At 42.7% G+C, this 15,573-nt stretch overlaps 1 protein-coding gene across 1 annotated transcript in view; it reads right to left on the reverse strand.

The window, feature by feature from the left end:
- The window catches only part of LOC141284911 (period circadian protein homolog 2-like), a 64,065-nt gene that overhangs the window by 10,892 nt on the left and 37,600 nt on the right, over nucleotides 1–15,573 (reverse strand). Inside the window, exon 23 of the mRNA XM_073817940.1 lies at nucleotides 15,539–15,573. This exon is cut by the window's right edge and continues 116 nt beyond it. Coding sequence (XP_073674041.1) covers nucleotides 15,539–15,573 — 35 coding nt within the window. The remainder of the gene's footprint in view (nucleotides 1–15,538) is intronic.

Genomic DNA, 15,573 nt, shown 5'->3' on the forward strand with positions numbered 1-15,573 from the left:
TGAGGCTGGCAATGTTCTGCGAGCAGCAGAAGGACTCTAAGAGTGGAGGTCCCAAGACCTACTATACTTCAACACTGCAGGCGTTCATCGAAGCTGAACAGCCTAAACGACAGTACTGCCTGAGTGGAGTCTGGAGAGTGGAGGCTTTCTGAAGAGGGAGCCTAACACACCTCCGTGCTTAGCAAGGAAGAACTCTGAGAGTGGAGGTCTCATGACCTAGCTACACTCTAGCCTTGAAGGTCATCCGCGAGGCTGACTAGCCTGTGCGACAGAAATACCTTCATTTTGGAGCTCTTCTGGAGAGTGAGGCCTGAGGAGGCCCGACACTCGATCCTGCTAGCAGCGCTATCTGGATTAGAGAATGCCCAAAGACTTCGCGTGAGCAAACACCACAAATGTGGTTTTGAGTAGGTGTCCTGAGCATAGCGAGGATCACCAGATTTGCAGTCTCTAGGCGATAGCGGAGCCTGAAAGCGGAGCTTCTGGAGAGGGGAGGCTTCAGCAGAAAGACTCTCTAAGCGAGAGGAGGCCTACGACGCTCTCCCTAGGAAACTCTTCAGAGTGGAGGCCTCAGGTAAAACCCTCTAGGCGAGGGGAGGCCTGACTACACTCGACGCTCAAGAAAGGCAGAAACTCACAGTCAGAGCCAATAATGAAAAATTCTCATTTATCATCTAGCTCTGTGTAGTGGAGGCTCCGAGACTGCATCTCCAAGGAGAGAAGCCTACTACACTAGTTTTTGGTGAGTGGAAGACTGCACTCCCCCAAAAGATAGTCAGCGAGGCACTCATGGGCCTGCCAGCTGCTATAACTGTGAGAGTGAAGGTCTCAGTACTGTTGGCTGTGACAGAGGGAGACCTATTACACTGTGCTATCGAAGGAGTTGTAAAACTTAAGGGTTTTGGAACCAACTCGAAGAACGGGCACGGAGGATTACCTGCATGGTCCGTAGGAGAAAGGAACCTGCCTTTACGGGAGGAACCTTACCATAAGTATGGATTTTAGTTAAGTGCCTGGATTAGTGCACTCACCACTCGCGTGGATTTCAGAGAGTGCTCAAAGACTTTGCGTGAGCAAACACCACAAACGTGGATTTAAGAAGGTGCTCTAAGCGTTTCGCGAGAAAGACACCTGTATTAACCCGGGTGATAGCAGAACCCGGAAGCGGAGCTTTCAGTGAGGGAGGCTTTAAGTTCTCGAACATAACAAGCCTGACGACGCTCAACTGAGGAAGCTCTATCGAGTGGAGGCCTTGGAATACACGCCCTCTCATAGAAGGGAGGCCTACTTTGTTTTACACTCAACGCTTGTAGTGACAGGTCCACGGAAAGAGTTCACAAGCTGCCTTAACCTTGTGTTCTCCCGGCCTGTATTTCTGGGAAGTGGAGGCTTAACAGAAACCCCTCATGTAGAGGGAGCCTAGCAACACTCGACCCAGTAAAAAGCTCTCATGAATGGAGGTCTAAAAATGACCTGCCACATTCACCGCTAAGAAGTATTCTCTTTATGTCTCTCTTCACAGAGGACTTCGCAGAGAGGAGGCCTCCTAGGCCTGCTACACTCAATTCTACTTCAAAGCGGGGCTTTTTAAAGAGAGCGGAGGCTCCAGTAAAACACCTCTCTCTCAGAGAGGGAGCCTTGACAACGCTCTATTCACCCTAGCACACAAACTCCCAAGAGTGGAGGTCTCACATATGTGTATATGAAAATACACAGGGAAGGTACCTGACCACACTCATGCAAAAAGAGTATTACTCTTAGCAGGGTTTGAGTGAGCGGAGGCTTCGGCAGAGCGATACTCCGCCTGAAGCAGCTTGACAACGCTCAAGAGGGTTATTCTTGTATGTATATGTATGTTGGATCATGTCTATACCAAGCTCACTCTAGCGGAGGTTTCAAAACCTGACAACGCTTAACCCACGAGGGGGTTTCTACGAGTGGAGGTCTCTACACACTGTTTTCTTTTATAGAACGAGGGGAGACCTGGCTACACTCGGCACTTGGTGGCAGTAGAACTCAAGAGGAGCTCGAAACTGCAATAGTAATCACCCAAGCGGAGCTGGTAGACAAAGGAAAACATACACATACACGCTTGAATATTTTATTAAAGTGTCTTTACTGTTCACATACCGGGCCAACAGACGGAGCCTCAGTCTCATCGTTGGCCCAGCCCCGGAGTCAAGGGGAAAAGGGAGGGGCAGGTAGCCCCACACTGGCCTCGTCTCTGGCCCTTGGGCCAGGACGGGCCTGGTTTCCCCCCGGTGTTTAGGTGGAGGCGTGGACCGGCAAGGGATGCAAACCCCCGGGGCTCGGTCCAGATCTTTCAGCAGATCAGCCTGGTGCGCCTCTGCAACACTGCCATCGTGTGCAGAGGAGCACCGGCCACTGCCGCATATGCTTTGGAGCCTTCAGGGTCGATGTCCCTCGCTCTGAGAGATAGTTCGCAACCGTCAGCGAGAGACATCGTCACATATCCGCGCCCGTGCATTCCCTCGACATCAGCATGATTCACATGCCGATGCCTGTGAATGCGGGCTGAATATGGCCTGTCCCATTCCCTCTCGATCTCTTAAGCAGATCAGGAAGGAATGGGAGGCTCACAGGAGTTGGCTTTGTCATGGCCCGGAAGAAGCCGCTCGTCTAGTCTGCCGAGAGCGGCCTCTTCCCTCGCGGGCTTCCACTGTAGATACAAGCGGGCAGCCGCGCGGTCCATAACAGACATCAACTCTTCATATGCGGGGCAGAGAGGCTGCATGGGCTCAAACGAGCTCATATTTGTTCCATTTCAACCTCCTGCTCGCCCTGGCTTGAAGCCAAAAGAGCACTCGCTGCAGAACCGGAGGATGTGAGAGACAACACATCATCCGCTAGCAGCGCATTCTCGTCTCCGGCTGACGTGCGCGAGCGATTAAACACTCTCTTAAACTCGTCAGCCAGCTCCACCCGTGAGCCCCGCAATCTCGGCCGCCGAGCAGCCTCAGCTGTGGCGGGACCGGAGCAGCGTGGGGCAGATGGATGGCCCGATTCCCTCGAGAAAAGGGCCAGACGAGAATGGAGTTTCTTCAAAGTGAAACTCTCACAATGAACGCGCTCCGCTCTTCTAGAGCCGAGCGCGCGTGCTCTTACACCTAAACACATCAAACAAAAGGTCGTGTGCGTCATCAAGTGTCAGATTTCTCTGACACGGATCCGCACACTTCCTACAGTTTTCTTTCTCTAGGCATCGCTGTACTCACTCGTTTAGAACAGAGGACTCTGAAGACAAAAAGATGGTGTTGTGCTCTCAGGCACCTGCTTTTATACTAGCAGGCGCCTGATGATGATGTCATAGGCTGGCGCCGGCCAGTGTCAAGTTCACTGTCGTTGTTTCATACATTTGTTTCAGAACCGGTCATGCTGAAGGCAGTTCCCAAAGTGTCCTAACCAGGACGCAGCGTAGAGTTCCCTCCGGAAGGGAACACCTAACCCTAAAAAAATTTTGAAACAAAACAAAACAAAACAAAAAGTTTATCAGCTGTTTTTTGTAGTATTCGGTGTCCTTAATACATATTAAAAGTTTACCAAAGTTTGACCACTAGAAAGATGGCGTCATCATTCCCCTTCAGTCGTTTCACTACGTTACATATGGGAACTCGCTTGAGAGTCCAATCATCTCTGAGCCTTATTCAAAAGGCCAATGAAAATTGGCGAGTGGCATTTGCATGCCAAGCCACTCCCCGTCGAACGGGTATATAAGATGGCGGCATGCAGCCAGTCATTCAGATTTTCGCTTCTGAGACTTCATGCTCGAGCCGTCACAAGAAAAAAAAAAAATAATTACTTCGTTCCTGCGAGTTGCTACTCTCTCCCCCGCTGGTGTGCTGCCGATCGAAAAGAGCAAACAACTAAAAGAGTGTTTTGGCAGCCGCCAGCGGGATTCTGCGGGCGGCCATTTTCACGGCCATTTAAAGCCTCCTGCTCTCCAGCGAGCAACCCCCATTGAGTGCACAGTGTGCCGCGGTTTCCTCCCTGGGCAGACCGGGACTAAAAGAGCAATTTCTCACGGCTGTATAAGACGTTCTTTTCAGAATAGTTTTCCGGCCGTGCGCTGCTGGGTGTGGCAGTTTCCTCACCTCCCAGGACGGACATGAACGCTGCCTTACATGTCTGGGCCGAGAACATGCTGAGGCAGCATTCACGGATTGTTTGTGCGATCACGGCGAACGCATGACCATGGTTATGCTGAAGAATCACCGTTCTTTCGCAAGGCGGCTCCCCTCGTTGTCCCGCGGCACGATGTTAAGCCGCCAATGCTTTTCGGCCGCCGTGGCGAGACACAAGGGTGACTTACGAGTCACCGTGCAGAATGTGCCGCCGGCTCCCAAAGCCCTGCGACCTTCTGCACCTCAGCGTGACCCCGTCGAGTTGCATGCCGCTGTCCTGCTGGCGAAGGACGCAATCGAGCCAGTCCCTCCAGCCGAGATGAAGTCAGGGTTCTACAGTCCCTACTTCATCGTGCCCAAAAAGAGCGGTGGGTTAAGACCCATCCTGGATCTCAGAACTCTGAATCGGTCCCTCCTCAGGCTGCCGTTTAAGATGCTCACGACGAAGCGCATGCTAACCTGCATTCGTCCCCAGGATTGGTTCACAGCCATCGACCTGAAGGACGCATACTTTCACGCCTCGATTCTCCCTCGTCACAGACCCTTTCTACGGTTTGACTTCGAAGGTCGAGCGTATCAGTACAAAATGCTTCCATCTGGACTGTCCCTCTCTCCCCGTGTCTTCACCTAAGACGCGGAGGCAGCCCTGTCCCCTCTTTGGCAGTCAGGCTTTCGCATCCTCAACTATCTCGACGACTGGCTTTCTTGTTGCTCACTCGCGAGATCTGTTGTGCGAACAGAGGGACCTGGTGCTTCAGCACCTCAGCCATCTGGGCCTTCAGATCAACCGGGAAAAGAGCAAACTCTCCCCAGTGCAGAAGATCTCTTTTCTCGGTGTGGAGCTGGACTCGGTCACCATGACAGCCCGCCTCACAAACGAGTGTGCGCAGTCAGTGCTGAAATGTCTGGAGTTATTCAGACACAAGACAGCGGTTCCTCTCAAAACATTTCAGCGGCTCCTGGGGCATATGGCTGCTGCAGCTGCGGTTACGCCGCTGGGCTTGCTTCATATGAGACCGCTTCAGCGCTGGTTACACGACCGAGTCCCGAGACGGGCATGGCACCATGGCACACTCCGGATTGGCGTTTCCCCGCAGTGTCGCCACCTATTCAGCCCGTGGTCAGACCCTGCCTTCCTTCAGGCCGGAGTGCCTCTGGGACAGGTGTCCAGGCATGTCGTGATTTACACGGGCAAGCAGCATCAGGACCTTGACTGCAGTGGCATATCAATTTCAATTCCAAAACTCATTTGCCTCGCGGCAGCCCCTCCCTGAAAGATCTATGGAAGTAAAACACTGACAATGTCTTTTTTTTTTTGACAAATTATAAGAGAGCAGTTTTTATGGTCTCCAAATGTAGTCCTGTGTGTTTCATGATATGTAGATATGAACTCAACTGAAAAAATCTTGTGAAAAGATATCTTTCAGGTGGTCAAATAGCAAAAAGCATATAGTGGAGCTCTGCAGCCACCTACTGGTAAAAGTATTTTTTTTAAGTTTAAAACTGGATTTTCCAAAAGATGGGCAAAAATCTTACACTAAACCATGTGAAATTATCCATTTTATCCCCATGAATGAAATTTAGACATGTGGGTTTTTTATGAAAGGGAATTTTACAAAAAAGCTGTTTTTGTATAAAAACCTATAAAAAATATTAATTTATTAATTTATATATATTTAAAAAATATCCTTAATCCTCCAAAAACTGCAAACTTGAGGAGTAAAAACATTAATAAACAGGAAAATAACATTTGTTTTGTTTTTTAACTATTATTTTATAACAAAAATTGCATTTTGTTGACCACGACCACGAACGTGAGTATTTTTTTCACACTAACATAAAATCAGGCTATCATTCCAATTTAATTTTTTATTTGTAGATCAAGATAGTGTTGACTGATTTACAAAGTCTCATACCATTTGGACAAAGGGAACATTTTTTTAAATTTTAGCGAACGCCATTCGGGGTCCAGAAATCCCCCGAAGACCGCATAAGGGTTAAATGATTGCATACCTGGCTGTTTCTATTAAAAGGAGAGTCAACAAGACGATAGTCCTCTGACTAGGCTTTCTTGTTCTAACTCTTTTCACAGAAATATTTATTTCATAAATATTAAACTGCACCCAGCATGTTTTATTTTGCTGTATGGTTTTTAATCTGAGTATCTTTTAGACATTATACTCAGTTTTGGACAAGCGATGGTAAGTGCAAATACTGTAATGCAAATCGACTGAAGGTACTGAGGGTGGAAAATTAAATTTTTACTGTACTGTATATCATAACCACAGGAACGTTTCATTTAGCCAGGATTTAAGTTATTATAAGTGTGCACAGCCTAGATGCTCAAGTAAAGTGTTGACATCAGCTAGATAAAAATAACACTTTAAAAAAGTCGCTTTTCACGGTGTTACATACAGCACGAGCAACAGCTCGCGAGACGAGTGATCCAGCTAGATGATTGACGCGAAGATAGCGGAGGCAGAACCGCAAGAGCGCAGGTGAACTTTTGTTAATTAAGAAGAAAATATAGGTGCCTGTAGGTAATATACATATACCAATATAGCCACAGGAACGTTTCATTTCGCCAGGATTTAAGTTATTATAAGTGTGCACAGCCTAGATGCTTAAGTAAAATGTTGATCAATAGCTAGATAATTAATAACGCTTAGGCAGGCTTGTGAAGAGTCGGTGTTTCACGGTGTTCGGCCATCCACCGATTGCTCACCTACTGGGTGGGCCCAGGGAAATAAAATATTAGGCTAGAGTTAAAAACAATGTTTAAACAAAAAAAAACTGCTATTTTATACTGTATCTATCTATCTATATTAATCATCGTGTCAATCATCTCGCAGGATCACTCATCTCGTGCGCTGTTGCACCTGCTGTATTGTCCTGAAGCGGCCGATTGTCTGTTGTTCTGCTGAACTACATTGATATTATTTCCATAAAAATTATTTCATTATACAATTTTTATAAAAAACGAAAGGTGGGGCGGTCAGCAAGTACATCGTGAAACACCGACTTTTCAAGCCTAAGCGTTATTTATTATATAACTGATATCAACATTTTACTTAAGCATCTACACTGTCCACATTTATAATAACTGGCAAAGCTGGCAAAATGAAATGTTCCTGTGGCTATGATAGTACAGTAAAAATTAAATTATCCACCCTCGGTACCTTTAGCCTATTTGCATTACAGTATTTGCACTTACCATCGCTTGTCCAAAACTGAGCATAATGTCTAAAAGAAAAGTTATGACTGCTGTGTATTTACACTTGACTGAACATTGATCTGGTCTTCTTTGAGCTGTCTGGGTACCGCAGATACCCAGATTAAAAACCATACCGCAAAATAAAAAAATAAAAATCAAGACTCGCTTTCACCACCTGCTAGTGAAGCGGAATGCAACAGGTGTCGATTTTGTATCGATGCTCAATTGCTCTTCCTGCCATACCCGGATGTGTAGCATCGAATTGCTTGGCGAATTTGAATCAGTGAATTTTTGGAAGCAAAATAATACACACCGAAATGTCCTGTCAAGTATCAAAGGTTGCATTGAAATGATTTGGTATTGAAATTTTGAATTGTTAAATTTGTATTTTAAAATAATATGAATATTTAATATTGAAATTGTAAACAATGAAATAGTGATAGTCGTATTTAAAATAATCTGTATTATTAACATTGAAAATTTTACAAATGAAATTTTATGTTTCCACTTGAAAAATTCACAGCCTAAATATCTACCCTTGTTGAATTGCACAACCTTAAAATGCAAGCACTGTTAATACGATGCATTTTATTTCAGTTAGTGCTATACAACACCCTGTTTTGCTTCTGAAGGATTACAAATTTAAGATTCTGTTAATGATTTTTTGTTCCTACATTGTATTTAGCATTTATGGTAAAAATGAGGACATCAGATTATTCTCAAATTATTCTCTCAAGCAAAGTTAGTAGCAAATGGTTCCTGTTCTCCTGCAGTTCCTGAACACCTGGCAGGTTTCCCAAGTTAAGTGTGAATTCTAAGCTCAAGGTACAACTGCCTTTTGTTTTGCACCTTTGCATTTGAATGACACTTGTATTCTAAATAGTTCAAGGACGGGAAAATCCTACTAGGCTGATTATCTATGTCACATTTGCATGCTTTGTTTAAATTGCCTCCACCTCTATGTATCCCTCCCCCTTGGAAAGGTATATAAACTGTAATGTATATGCCTTAGTCAGACGATTTTTGATGACTGCAGCGACGCGCAGCTAGGATCTCAATAAAGAGAAACTTCTGCTTCAAGATATCCAAACGTCTCCTGGTCTCGAAGAAAAAGTTCAAAACATTTTTGGTGCCGCGACCCGGATATAGCTCCTCACCTGAATCCAGATTGAAACTTCAAGCTCAACAAAGATTTGACGTCGTTCCTGACTGAATTTTTCTGTGTCAAGGGTTGGTGAGTATCACTATCCAAAAGAACCACTACAGACCAGTACATGTGCTTATCCTCTGCGCTGCCAGAGAAGTGATAACAAACAGCTGCAGGGTTTGGTTAACAGACTAGTTTATCCTCTGTTTATTCAGAGAAGGTTAACTACAGCTATTACAGTTTGGTTAACTAAGTTATCCTCTAAAAATGTTCTTTTTAGAGATGAAAATTATCCTCTGTTCAGGCAGGGAAGATTAACATTACGTGTTAATATTTTGTTACCCTCTGTTTCGGCAGGGAAGAATTGGCTATCCTCTGTTTAGGCAGGGAAGTTTAGCATTAAAGTGCTAAAATTTGTTATCCTCTGTTTTGGCAGAGAAGATTAGCATAAAGTGCTAGTAGTTTGTGTTGTCCTCTGTTAATTCAGGGAAGGTTAACAATAGTTGATCTGTGTTAACAAGCGTACCCTCTGTTAATCAGAGAAGTTTTAGTGTCCTGTTGTGTCAGAAAGACATTACAAAATGTTGAGAAGGAATGCTAGGCTGATTCCAACAACAGAGAAAGGTGGACTAGCTACCCCTTTATGGACAGACGATGAGTTTAAATCATTGTTAGGAGAGCATATGGACTCAATAGTGACTGAGTCAGTAAGACTGGATTTGAAAAGAAATTTGGTATTGAATCAGATAAAGTTTGGTCAATTGAAGAATGCAAAAAAGTACTTGGGGCATGTATCAGAAAGAAAAACCTAAAAGGCATTATCTGCTGCCACAGAGAATTTACTTTATCCTTAGCACAAGAACAAGCTCAGTGTATCGCTAGGTTAAAAGAACAAAACCAACAGCTGCACACTAGATTGTCCTGTTTTACTAAAAAGGTGGGCCATAACCAGGCTTCAACCAGAAGTGATTCAAAAGACCAACAGTCAGATGAAAGCTATCCTGACTTACAGTCTTCATGTAGACAAGAGGACAATGGCAGTACTATAACGATGGAGAAAGATGCAGTAAAATCAGTGAAGGTATGTGGCGCTAGGAGAAGATCTCAGGGAATTGAGGGAATTGAAAGTGTTCCTCCCAACTCTTCTGTTGTCCCAGTACAAACGGTTGCCAAAGCACTAAGACCTAAAGATATAGAGAGACTATCAAAGAGCTTACCTTCAGCATGCGCACATTTTTCAGAATTTAGAAGAACACTGAACAGCAAAATGCGTCTCTATGACATGTCGTTATCAGAAGTCACACAGCTGATGTCACAAATTCTAACTGAATGTGAATTCAACAGTTTTGAGTCTGCTGTTACTTCTGAACTACAACATGTCAGTAAAGGCGATTTGAGAGAAGGTGTTTTGAAAATTCTAAAGAATATCATAGGACCCAAAACAGACTGGTCCAGAATCACTAACTGTGTGCAGAAGAAGGATGAAACTGTAAGTGAGTACACTGAAAGATTTTGTCAGACAGCTGCAGCATACAGTGGAATAGCTGACACTTCAGAGAAGGTACTGGATGATAAAGGTCCACTAGCTCGAACATGGTTTGATGGTATTTTAACAGAATATAGAAATGCACTGCCTTTCTTAGACCTCACTTGGTCAAATAGAACCCTGAAAGCAACTTGGACAGGTTAGCTACTTGGGAAAGAAACTGATGTTAAAGCCAGAGTAAAGATTGCAGCAGCATCTTTTAAGGTAAAAACAGAGAACCGACAGGAACGTAAATGTCCTAAGAGGGAGGGTAGTTGTCATTACTGTGGCAAACCTGGACACAGGATGAAAGAATGTAGGAAAAACAAAAAATACGTAAGAGAAATGAACAATGTAAATCAGCTTTTACACAGTCTTCTAACAATGCTAAAACAGAACCTCCCCACTACACCAAACTCGTTGGGCAGCTTGCTAAGGTGCTAACTGTTAAGGCTGTGAGTTCTTAATTACCCCATTAATCTACAACAAAGATGAAAGACTCTTTGTAAACAGAACAAAGGGAAGTTGACTATCACTTCCCCCCACTTGGGGACACTTGGTTAAGTACACTCACAGCCATAACTGTTATACTTCAGAATATTCTATTCAGTCACCCATCCTCTGTTATGATGTCTACCAGGACTGATGTTTAATTAGAGGACAGAAATGTAGTGATTGCATTGTTTTGAAAATACATGTATTTTGGTTCTGCATTAGGAACTCATGTCTCACACTATACAGTGTGCACAATACCTAAAGGGACAGACTAGGACACACAAACCAGTGAGGTGTGAATTCTAAGATCAAGGTACAACTGCCTTTTGTTTAGCACCTTTGCATTTGAATGACACTTGTATTCTAAATAGATCAAGGATGTGAAAATCCTACTAGGCTGATTATCTATATCACATTTGCATGCTTTGTTTAAATTGCCTCCACCTCTATGTATCCCTCCCCCTTGGAAAGGTATATAAACTGTAATGTATATGCCTTAGTCAGACGATTTTTGATGACTGCAGCGACGCGCAGCTAGGATCTCAATAAAGAGAAACTTCTGCTTCAAGATATCCAAACGTCTCCTGGTCTCGAAGAAAAAGTTCACAACACTTCAAAAACATTTGTCAGTGTTTTACTTCCATAAAGATCCCCTTGAGGAAGGACCTTCTTTCTCAGGGGATGGGCACAATTTGGCCCCCGCGCCCCAACCTGTGGAACCTGCACGTCTGGCTCCTGGACGGGACACATCAGACCTCTCCGGCCTTCCCCAGGCCGTGATAGAAACTATCACTCAGTCTAGAGCTCCCTCCACGAGGCAGGCTTATGCACGGAGGTGGGGTCTGTTCGTCGACTGGTGCTCCTCTCGAGGAGAGGACCCCCAGAGATGTCCGATTGCAGTAGTGCTTTCCTTCCTGCAAGAGATGTTGGAGCGCAGGCTGTCCCCTTTGACTCTCAAAGTGTACATTGCTGCTGTTGCAACATATCACGATGCAGTGGACGGAACGTCCCTTGGTAAGCACCAACTGGTCGTGAGGTTCCTTAGAGGTGCGAGAAGGATTAATCCTCCCAGACCGCACCTAGTACCCTCTTGGGATCTCTCCGTCGCCCTTCGAGGCCTACGGGAACCCCCATTCGAGCCACTCGCGTCAGTTGAGCTAAAATTCCTGTCACTTAAGACAGCGCTCCTGACTGCACTGGCCTCCATCAAGAGGGTAGGGGACCTACAAGCTTTCTTTGTCGACGAAAAGAGGACTTTGGACCACTGGGCAACAGTCCATTTCTTCTTCTCCCTAGCCCAGGTAAGACGCCTCTGATGTTGTCTGTGGTTAAGGAGTGGCTTAATGAGGAATATGACAACCATAGCCAAATTCCTTGACACGTCTGTGTGTGGTGACTCTTGGTGCCTTGACGCCAGCCTCAGTCTATTCCTTGTGAAGTTCACCCAAATTCTTGAATCGATTTTGCTTGACAAGCCTCTCAAGGCTGCAGTTCTCTTGGTTGGTTATCTTTTTCTTCCACACTTTTTCCTTCCACTCAACTTTCTTTTAACATGCTTGGATACAGTACTCTGTGAACAGCCAGCTTCTTTTGCAATGAATGTTTGTGGCTTCCCCTCTTTGTGAAGGGTATCAATGATTGTCTTTTGGACAACTGTCAGATCAGCAGTCTTCCCCATGATTATGTAGCCCAGGGAGTCAAACTGAGAGACCATTTTGAGGGCTCAGGAAACCTTTGCAGGTGTTTTGAGTTGATTAGGTGATTGGCAAGTTACCATATTCTAATTTGTTGAGATAGTGAATTGGTTGTTTTTTTGTTAAATGTGAGCCAAATCATCACAATTAAAAGAACCTAGACTTAAACTACTTCAATCTGTGTGCATTTAATTTATTTAATACATGAGTTTCACAATTTGAGTTGAATTACTGAAATAAATGAACTTTTCCACGACATTTTAATTGATTGAGATGCACCTGTATCTATCATGCAAATATGCTAATTAAAATATTACATGGCCAAAACATGTATCAGGCACCAGTATTCCTGGTCTAGGGGGAATACAAAGGAGTAATGGTCATTTTAAGGACCTGACGGCCGCCATTTTGAAAACGGGGCCTTTATTGGAGTCAAACTTTGGTAAACTTTTAGTATGTTTTTAAGTACATTTGATACTACTGTAAACCACTGAGAAACCTTTTGTTAGAAGCCATATTTGCAGCTGACTAATTTATAAAGCACATAAGGAACACATGAAAAGGGGTCAAAAGTTCCCAGGGCCCCACTGTATGTTTCCTAGATAGATATATTGTAAATGATTAAAATATATAGATTGTGAATGATTAGAATGTCTCCACGATCTGCTTTATCAGGTAGTATCATGCTACAGTGCATATTCTACTGCAGTTAATTAATATTATAATAATATAATTAATATAATTTTTGATTATCTTTATTACTTTTTATCGAGTTATGCTCACATCATACTTTAATATTTGCATGCGTTTTAAAGCTTACCAATTTCACCTTTTGGATGATTTGCACCCTGTTCTGACATACAGTTAAGCGCTCATATTGCACTTTAAAAATGTCGAGAGAACAAAGTACAAGGTTCACATTTGTCTTACTGTTTGTAATTAGCATTTTGCTTTATCACCCACTAGAAAATCTGTCGATTTTGCACCGTGTTTGAAGACTAATTGTAGAAATATGGTCTTTTATATTCTATAAATGTGTCCTATTTACATCTGTTTGTGCAGATAAGTTTGTTATTAAAAGCGCAATAAGCTGTGAAAGAGAACTGAATTTAGTATTGGCATACTGCGTGCACTATGAGATGGGATCTGTGCATGTCTGTGCAAGTGACAGCAGCCTAATATACCTGCTGCTGTCTGTGCCCTTAATGTTAACCCTTAAGCTCTCCTTGGGGTCAGGCTGACCCCACTGGAGTTTTCCTTCTTTTTTTTATAAAGTTCCCTTAATCTCAGGGGCATGAGACTCTGTGACTTTTCCTAAATAATCAATCTAAAAACACAAAAAAAATCCGGACTTAATTCGGTTGTTCTAAAGGTGTGTAAAAAAAATTTTACCGTTTCCTTTTTTACCCCACATTGAAAATGAATGGGAAAAGTAAAAAAAGCAATTTTTTTTCATTTCGTTTGTCCAAAAAAAGTAGTAAATCCAGTTTAAATCTAAAATAATTAACATTTAAATAAAGGCCTGGTCCTACAGCATAAATTCAAAGTGGAACGAACTTTCTATCTCTCACACACACACACACTCACACACTCACAAACACTCGCATGTGTGTAATTGCAACAGGGAGCATTTATATAGAAATTGGCATAAAAAATCAACATATCTGCTATAAATCTGAAAATGTTCATACATAAATGAAAGACTGGTACTAGAGCACAAATGCAACATGGAACATGCATGTTGACTCTCACCCACACCCACACACACACACACACACACACACACACACACACACACACACACACACACACACACAACTCTACACAAACACATCACACACCATGCCCCTGCCCCTAACACACACGCACACAACTCTACACAAACACACCACACAGCACCCCCCAAACACCCCCCCCCCCCAAAAAAAAACACTCCCCCCACACCCACACCCACACACTCACACAAAGAGAGAGAAGACAGGGAAAAGTGCAGATAAAAGAAAGATGAAAGACAAAAATTCAGCAATTCTAAAAAACTAAAATTCTACGCTTTTACAAAAAAACACATTTTTTATTTATTTTAAAATGTTCAAATATATATATTTACAAAATATATATCATAAAGTTGTGAGGAGAAGTTGAAGCATGAAGAAAAATAAAGTGAAAATGAAATTAGTCCCTAAGGGCCTCTGCTGGATGTATGTGGTCATTGCACTTTCTTTCTTTAACTATATCTTCAAAAGTTTTTCCACTAACCTGTAGATGGCAGTACTGTATCCCTAACACATAGAGCAATGTCCAAAAACAATTTAGATTAAATTTAGATCATCATTAAGGTGATTTTTTTATTAAAAATTAATTTTTTATAAGCCACTTGGTGGCGTAGTTGAGTAATTGTGCAGTAAATGGGTAAAAAAGTACAAAATATCCATGAAAACACAGCAGAACTGTAAAGTTGAGAAGTAAACGAAAAAAATGATATATAGTTTATAATATTAAAAATGTATAATTCATTATGGAATCACACTTTCAATCCTTGGGGTCAATCTGACCCCAAAGAAAGTAAAGATAAAACCTACTTAAGGAGAGCTTAAGGGTTAATCAAACAACAAAAGTAAAAGAATCACACGCTGCTCTTGACTTAATAACTGGTAACTTTCGTAAAAATCTATGTGCATTTCATTCATGCAGTGAAGACTACGCAATGCTGTATTTTACATTTGATTACTTCATTCAATTCCTGTATTAGGCAATTTCATACCTGGCTAGCCTGCTACTTTTAGATAGACTCACCTGTAAAACTTACAGCTGTGTTTGTTTTTATCTTTGTACTATTGTGTTCATCTGTTATATAGCTTGCTATTTGTTTTTTGTTTTTTTTGTTTTTTTGCTCTTACTGTTTATTTTACTTTAATAAGCTTGAGAACTTATTAGAGAGCTTGAGGGCTTACTAGTTTATACAGCTTAGTAACTTGCAACTTGTTATAACAACAAAAAAAAAAAAAAAAAAAAAAAGAATAGTGATAAGACTGTGGTTCATCAATCTACCTGAAAAAAATCATGACATCATTTTTTTTTCATATCGTCCACTCCTACAAATGGTCTGTCATTCTTTTTCATTTGTTTGGTATTTAAATAGGGACATTAGGGACACTTAAGCGTTATTACGAATTACTGCTCAGTCATTTTCAAAACAGGTAAAAAACAAAAACAAAAAAAACAATATGAAATATAATCATAAAAAGACTATGCATCATGATCCCCTGTCTAAACAGATTTGTGATATATTTTTGCCATATCGCCCACCCTAGAGTCACATACCATGACGTTGATGGCATTGGGTATCCCTCCTCTCC

The sequence above is a fragment of the Garra rufa genome, chromosome 14, assembly GCF_049309525.1.
Source record: "Garra rufa chromosome 14, GarRuf1.0, whole genome shotgun sequence".
Classification (NCBI taxonomy): domain Eukaryota; kingdom Metazoa; phylum Chordata; class Actinopteri; order Cypriniformes; family Cyprinidae; genus Garra; species Garra rufa.